This window comes from Entelurus aequoreus, linkage group LG04 (genome assembly GCF_033978785.1).
Source record: "Entelurus aequoreus isolate RoL-2023_Sb linkage group LG04, RoL_Eaeq_v1.1, whole genome shotgun sequence".
NCBI classification, from domain to species: Eukaryota; Metazoa; Chordata; class Actinopteri; order Syngnathiformes; family Syngnathidae; genus Entelurus; species Entelurus aequoreus.
In genome coordinates this window covers 52,020,350-52,028,326 of record NC_084734.1, presented here as the reverse complement: position 1 = coordinate 52,028,326, position 7,977 = coordinate 52,020,350, and the positions used below count along the sequence as shown (strand labels likewise).

Sequence of the window (7,977 nt, the reverse complement as noted above, 5' to 3'; positions counted from 1 at the left end):
GTGTTGTCATTTTTGTCTCGTCTGCGAAGGAAACATTTACACACACATTCAAGGACACAAGTCCAGGTGACACACCAGTGCGTTTATTTTCGGGAAAAGAGCAAGGACATCAGATGCGTGGAAGTGAAGCATGGCGGCGGTCCTGTCACACAGCATCTATGTCTTCAATTGACGTTGGCTAACAGACAGAAACGAGATGCTAACCGAGGACGATGAGGTCAACTGCAAAGCGTCTCGTGAAGATGACGTCCCCATGCTTTAGCCGTGACAAGAAACACATCACCTGTGCCGCTTATTGCTAAGCCGCTCAAGTGGAAAGTTTCTTTACAAACAAACTGGTGTACTCACGCTGTAGAAAAAAAGATCCAGTGTGCTTCCAGTTCAAAGATGGCTCACCAGGTCACCTGACCTACTCTTGCATGGCACACAGATATCAAAACTAATTATGTGAACATGCGTGATTAATTTTTCCCTGTTGAAAAAGATCATTCTGCACCATCAAGCTTGCAGGGTGGTGCTTGGTAGTGTAGCCAACTGCTAGCTCATACAGCTAGCTCCATAGCATCAACATGCTAACATCACCATTATTTTGGCTGTTTTTTTTGTTGTGTGAATTCATTTCAACATTGCACTTCTGAGAAACTTGCATCACAAACTTATTGATCATTAAAGAAAACATTAAGTAATTGATCATTAATGAAAAAAATAACTGATTTATCATTAATGAAAACATGATGAAGTTATTGATCATTATTGAATATTGATCAATCAAAACAGGAATCATTAGCAGCTTGGAATTACAAATAAGATTAGGAATGCTCGTTAATGTAATGTCCATGTCGACTTAAGGCCTTGTCATCATCTTATTTCTCCACATAAGGCGGATGCCTGTCTGGCTCCGCCTCTCCCAGGAAGCAGAAGCCCACAAGAAAGAAGAAGGACAAGAAAGGGAAAGAAAACATTCCCTGCGTTAGCTTGTTAGCTCGTTAGCCGGTCCCTTGGCTAGAGGCAGAGGGCGGGGCCTCACTTTAACATGTTCTGCAACATGGCTGTGGCATAGGTGGGCCGCGCCTGCCGGCTCTCGATGGCGCTGCGGAGGTACTGGATCCCGCCGCAGCGTTCCCAGATCTCCTCAAACTGGCGGGGCAGGATCTCGGCCCCCCTCTTCCGGGATAGACCCGTCTCGTCCAGGCTCAGCTCGCACATTTCCATGTCGTCTTTTCCTGGAAAACGACAAGTGTGTGAATTTGGCCCCAACCTGAACAAGGAAGCAAGCCGGACTTACCCGCCACCAGCAGAATGGGAAGCTTTTCGGGATGCAGCTCCATCTGCCGGGCAATCCAGGGCCCGTCAAAATGGGCGTACCACCACCCCTTCTTCTTGCCCTGGGGGTCTTTGTACTGGTCTCCTGGGCGAATGAACGGAATGCGGAAGAAGCGCTGCTGCCGATTCATGGCCACCTCATACTGGCGGGCTGGGATTGGGGGGGCCGAGTTCTGCTGGGCTGTGAACGGAACACACCAACAAAATGTCAGTGAGCGACGTGAGTGGGAAATTATGGGCCACGATGCATGACAGGCACAGCGCCACCTGCTTGTCACTTCTGTACATAGTGGGAGGAGCTTAGCAAGAGCAGGAAGTAGAAGCTTCTAGAAAGACCAATCACCAAATGACTACGACTATTTTCATCAGGCAACATTTTTGGTCTCTGTTCGGGTCAGTGAGCGGGAAAGTTGCAATCAGGTTCTAGTTCTGGAACATAGTGGACTGGTGTCACACTGGTGTCATGTGCTTTTATGGGTGGGGCTTTTTTCTTTACTCCTACTGCGCTTTTTTCAGCCTCCTACCCAGAAGCACATACTTTGAATGCAGGTTGCTATAGAAACACCTCCCGCTCCCCTCAGCAAAGAAAAAAAAAACAGGGAAGTGCGGGAATTTTGAGCCATATCAGGTGGTCAATGTAAGGGGGCGGGGTTAGTAGTGCGATACTAAATGACCACTTACGTGCGGTTCTCACAGGGGCAGCACGACCTGGAAGTAAACATGACGTCACACACACGCGCACTACAGGAAGTGATGCAACACGCACAAAGACACACACTCAAAGTCAGCATGGCGCCCAAAGATGATTGTCAAGTCAACACTGGACTGGTAATACATGTAACAACTTGTTTAGTAACACCTGTAATACTTCATACAATAGCATATTTATTTTAGGGCTGTCAAATGTTTGTTTTTTTAAATCAAATTAATCACATTTTTGGTCACAGTTTTATTTAAAGGCTGTATTTTAGAGTGAAATTTGCCAGCGAGCACACCAGTTGTAGGCTCCTCACTCATTTTTGTACTGGCGTATGCATTGATCGCTGCCCGTATATCGGTTAAGGTAAAAGAGCTTGTAAAGTCAACATCAATCGCATGATTAATCTAAGTGTGGCAATGATTAATTCGAAAACATTATTGTAATTAATCACATGAGTTAACTGGTTAATTTAAACAGCCCTCATTTATTTACAATAACTCGATTAAATAACACTGCTTTATTATGGCGTGTAATATTTATTTGAATGCAGGCGATAACTTATTAATTTGTGTAATAAACAAATATAGAATTAACTCCTTCAGTAACGTGTGTAATAACTAGTTTATAACGCAAGAAATACATGTTTGTTAACTAATAACTCATTTAGTAGCTTTTAATAACTAATTTAATAACACACATCTGTGTACTGAGTGTGTGATTGTGTGTGCGTGTGGCACAGACATATTTTGGAGAAGAAGTCAAATCAAGCTCAGTTTCTTCTCATTCAGGGCTTTTGACTTGAAAAGTTTGTGATAAAAAGTGTGGTTGCTAGGAAACAGTTGGGAAAAAAGTACCATAGTCTGTGATGGATTTTGGTGCCCTCTGGTCGGCGTCGGCAGTGTTCCTTTTCTTGTTCTTGGACTTCCAGGCGTGGTAGACCTTCAAGCGGCGGTGGAACTCCTCCCTGCACGCGGCCAGCAGCTCGATGTCTGCGAACGACACGCCGCACAAACCATATCGTGAAGAAAGCATCACTTTACCAAAATAAAAGCAGGTGTGGTTGATGAAGAAATAAGAAGTGCCACGGTGGTCACCATGATGACACACACAAAAAAAGGTCCAACTCACCACAGGAAGTGTTGATGGCGTCCCTGAGCTCGGCGTACTTCCACTTGCTTAGCTCGTACTTTTTGGTGCCAGCGGCCGCTTTGGATGCTTGCACCTGAGAACCTCTGAGACAGGAAGGAGACAAGAAAGATGAAGGAAGTCAGCGGCAAACGTCTCCAGTGGAGAGGTGCCGGGACAAACTGTTAGAGAAGAAATTGATGGGAAGGGCAATGGGCCAGCTAGGGTTTAACGTGGTTCACATCACACAAAGTCCAAAGGAGTCTGAGCAACACCACCACATGAGTACTGCCAGCTTCACCAGACAGGTGGTGAGAGTGAGGAAGGAAAGAGGCGTGGCCACAGACAAATTACCACCACACCTCCAGCTGCTTCAAGATGAAGACAGGACCTAACTGGCTCTCTGATCCCTTTGGTTGGTTATTCCTGTCACAATTAGTGCGCTAACTGGACCTTCTACTTCCTGAAGGAAAGAGCTCAAACACTTCCTGTTTTATTCATTTAAAAAAAAAAAAAAAAAACTTTGTTGATGGATGTATTGTCAGATAAGATTATATAGAACACCGCCACCTAATTATGTCAATCAGACTTCACCGACAATCAGAAAGTCAGACACGCACCTCGCCAGCATCGCCGTCATTTCCTGGACCATCTCCTCCCTACGAGTCAGAAAACATGTCATCAGCTTCTTCACTTTTAACCAAGAGCCACCTTTGTGTCTCCTCCCACATGAGGCAAACTTTTAACTTTAAGCTCCGCGTAGCAATGGTGCTGACTCATTATGAGCCTTATGACTGGAGATACTGGAGCGCTGTTATGTTACCTACATGCTCAAACTCTTCACTGTTGGAACTCCGGCGCCGCTGCAAACAGAAGACCACAACCACGTGAGACGCGGCATCAACAACCAATCAGAAGAAGAAGAAGAAGAAGAAGAAGCCGAAGAAGAAGAAGAGGAAGGACTTCTCATCCGAACAAGCAAAGATTCATCCAAAGAAAAAGTCCAGACGTGATCAATCTGGATCAGATCAGAAAGTACCAACAGGTCCAATCAGACTGAAAGACGTGGCCAGCAGACTGTGACAGCATGCAGGGTCATGGTTACAGGGTGGGGTCGGGTTAGAGGGAGAGGGGGGTTCAGAGGGGTTCAAAGATCAATCTGTCGGGTCTTACGCTGCTCGTTCTGGAGACGACGGAACCGAGGATCCGTTACTGGGAGAAGAAGACAAGAAGCAGAAGAAGAATATTAGACAGCAAGTCTCCTCATCGCTAACCCTGGATTTTCACCAGATGTGTAACGGCTGCTGAACGGCTACACTGTGGAACATCTCCAGTTTTCGTTGTCAGTCGATACAAACCGGCAGACATCTGTGACAACACTGATTGACTCATTGAAAAGATGACTACTTCTTTTTGTATATTTGTAGCAACAACAACACAGCAGAAACAAGTTACCACTCCCTTGCTTCTCCCACCCCCGTCAGGTCAGAGTTCACACAGGCCCTCAAAATGGCTGTCCAGGTTATGCCTGTAATATCATTATTTGATTTTGGACCTTCAACGAGGGGAAATAATGTCTGACAAACTTTGACAAGTTGACTTCAGGTTCATTAACACCCATTATGATGTTTACGGTGTAAAATACGATCTGCAGTAATTTATAATGTGTTTGTGCATGACTTCTTGTTTTGCACAAGTGAATTTTTGCTGAATTGATCCGGTGTACGCCGCCTTCCGGCAAAAATATAAGCTCGGCGTTTACAGTATTTGGCAGAGGGCTTTGGACTGGCGAAACCGTGCGCAGAGCATCTACCTGAGACCTTGACGAGAATGTAAACCTATAAACCCCACCAGCAGCTGTTACGCATCTCATAGAAATCCAGGGTAAGACTGTCAAAATTGAGCCTCCAAAAACTTTCAACAATTTGATCATGTGACATCTGTCAAGTCTGTTATTGCTAGACATTCATTGCTAGACTGGTCCTGGTCCTGGTATTGTGAGGCACACTTCAACAATGATGTCATGTTTACCTGCGATAGGCTAAGTCATTCTGCGCCTCGTCCGGGATAAGCTCTGCCTCACTTTTGGCAATCCTCAGGGCCAGCTCACGGTCCCGCCTCTCCTGGTCCAGAACCACCTGGCGGGACAGCTCCTCTTCACGCTCCGCCTCTAGCTGCAGCTCCATTTCCATCTACACACATACGCACACATGCACACACACTTGTATTAATTGGATTTAGCTTACTTCTGGCCTTTTTGGATGTATTAAAAATGAAAACCAAGATACCACTGTATAATGTGCATATAATGTGTATGTATAATGTATATAATAACTGTAAGTGTGTGTGTGTATACACATACACCCTCTATATACAAACCCCGTTTCCATATGAGTTGGGAAATTGTGTTAGATGTAAATATAAACGGAATACAATGATTTGCAAATCATTTTCAACACATAATCAGTTCAATATACTACATATTTGATGTTCAAACTGATAAAAAAATTTTTTTTTGCAAATAATCACTAATTCTAGAATTTGATGCCAGCAAAACGTGGCAAAGAAGTTGGGAAAGGTGGCAATAAATACTGATAAAGTTGAGGAATGCTCAAACACTTATTTGGAACATCCCACAGGTGAACAGGCAAATTGGGAACAGGTGGGTGCCATGATTGGGTATAAAAGTAGATTCCATGAAATGCTCAGTCATTCACAAACAAATGCCTGAGCAAATTGTTTAACAGTTTAAGAAAAACCTTTCTCAACCAGCTATTGCAAGGAATTTAGGGATTTAACCATCTACGGTCCGTAATATCATCAAAGGGTTCAGAGAATCTGGAGAAATCACTGCACGTAAGCAGCTAAGCCCGTGACCTTCGATCCCTCAGGCTGTACTGCATCAACAAGCGACATCAGTGTGTAAAGGATATCACCACATGGGCTCAGGAACACTTCAGAAACCCACTGTCAGTAACTACAGTTGGTCGCTACATCTGTAAGTGCAAGTTAAAGGCCTACTGAAACCCACTACTACCGACCACGCAGTCTGATAGTTTATACATCAATGATGAAATCTTAACATTGCAACACATGCCAATACGGCCGGGTTAACTTATAAAGTGCAATTTTAAATTTCCCGGGTAATATACGGCTGAAAACGTCTCGGTATGATGACGTTTGCGCGTGACGTCACGGAGTTTGCGGAAGTATTGGGACACCATTGTGTCCCAATACAAACAGCTCTGTTTTCATCGCAAAATTCCACAGTATTCTGGCCATCTGTGTTGGTGAATCTTTTGCAATTTGTTTAATGGACAATGAAGACAGCAAAGAAGAAAGCTGTAGGTGGGATCAGTGTATTAGCGGTTGGCTACAGCAACACAACCAGGAGGACTTTGACTTGGATAGCAGACACGCTACCGTGAGTACGCAGCTTTCTTCCAAACATTTGATCGCTTGCCCGTCCGTGCGTGCCGCTATGTGCATGTCACGTACGTAACTTTGGGGAAATATATGTGCTGTATGAACTTTGCGGAAGTGAACGGTACTTTGGTCTGTGGGATTGAGTGTGTTGTGCGGGTGTTTGAGTTGTATTGGCGGGTTATATGGACGGGAGGGGGGAGGTGTTTGTTATGCGCGATTAATTTGTGGCATATTAAATATAAGCCTGGTTGTGTTGTGGCTAATAGAGTATATATATGTCTTGTGTTTATTTACTGTTTTAGTCATTCCCAGCTGAATATCAGGTCCCACCCGCCTCTCACAGCATCTTCCCTATCTGAATTGCTTCCACTGCCCTCTAATCCTTCACTTTCACTTTCCTCATCCACAAATCTTTCTTCCTCGCTCAAATTAATGGGGTAATCATCGCTTTCTCGGTCCGAATCGCTCACGCTGCTGGCGTCCATGATTGAAAACAATGTGCAGATGTGAGGAGCTCTTCAACCTGTGACGTCCCGCTACTTCCAGTACAGGCAAGGCTTTTTTTATCAGCGACCAAAAGTTGCGAACTTTATCGTCGATGTTCTCTACTAAATCCTTTCAGCAAAAATATGGCAATATTGCGAAATGATCAAGTATGACATAGAATGGATCTGCTATCCCCGTTTAAATAAGAAAATCTCATTTCAGTAGGTCTTTAAAACTCTCCTATGCAAGGCGAAAACCGTTTATCAACAACACCCAGAAACGCTGTCGGCTTCGCTGGGCCTGAGCTCATCTAAGATGGACTGATACAAAGTGGAAAAGTGTTCTGTGGTCTGTCGAGTCCACATTTCAAATTGTTTTTGGAAACTGTGGACGCCGTGTCCTCCGGACCAAAGAGGAAAAGAACCATCCGGATTGTTATAGGCGCAAAGTTGAAAAGCAAGCATCTGTGATGGTATGGGGGTGTATTAGTGCCCAAGACATGGGTAACTTACACATCTGTGAAGGCGCCATTAATGCTGAAAGGTACATACAGGTTTTGGAGCAACATACAGTATGTTGCCATCCAAGCAACGTTACCATGGACGCCCCTGCTTATTTCAGCAAGACAATGCCAAGCCATGTGTTACATCAACGTGGCTTCATAGTAAAAGAGTGCGGGTACTAGACTGGCCTGCCTGTAGTCCAGACCTGTCTCCCATTGAAAATGTGTGGCGCATTATGAAGCCTAAAATACCACAACGGAAACCCCCGGACTGTTGAACAACTTAAGCCGTACATCAAGCAAGAATGGGAAAGAATTCCACCTGAGAAGCTTAAAAAATGTGTCTCCTCAGTTCCCAAACGTTTACTGAGTGTTGTTAAAAGGAAAGGCCATGTAACACAGTGGTAAACATGCC

General features: G+C 44.6%; 1 protein-coding gene across 3 annotated transcripts in view; it reads right to left on the bottom strand.

Annotated features, from left to right (window-relative positions):
* Nucleotides 1–67: 67 nt before the first annotated feature.
* myo6a (myosin VIa) overlaps nucleotides 68–7,977 on the bottom strand; it is a 46,452-nt gene continuing 38,542 nt past the window's right edge. The window contains exons 28-36 of one of the 3 annotated variants that reach the window (XM_062045233.1): nucleotides 5,180–5,340; nucleotides 4,322–4,360; nucleotides 3,976–4,011; nucleotides 3,769–3,807; nucleotides 3,152–3,255; nucleotides 2,878–3,012; nucleotides 2,005–2,031; nucleotides 1,286–1,504; nucleotides 68–1,223 (exon numbers count right to left, since the gene is read on the bottom strand). In XM_062045233.1, coding sequence (XP_061901217.1) covers nucleotides 1,024–1,223; nucleotides 1,286–1,504; nucleotides 2,005–2,031; nucleotides 2,878–3,012; nucleotides 3,152–3,255; nucleotides 3,769–3,807; nucleotides 3,976–4,011; nucleotides 4,322–4,360; nucleotides 5,180–5,340 — 960 coding nt within the window. In that variant the 3' untranslated portion in view covers nucleotides 68–1,023. The remainder of the gene's footprint in view (nucleotides 1,224–1,285; nucleotides 1,505–2,004; nucleotides 2,032–2,877; nucleotides 3,013–3,151; nucleotides 3,256–3,768; nucleotides 3,808–3,975; nucleotides 4,012–4,321; nucleotides 4,361–5,179; nucleotides 5,341–7,977) is intronic. The other 2 variants (XM_062045234.1, XM_062045235.1) reach the window with 2 other exon arrangements.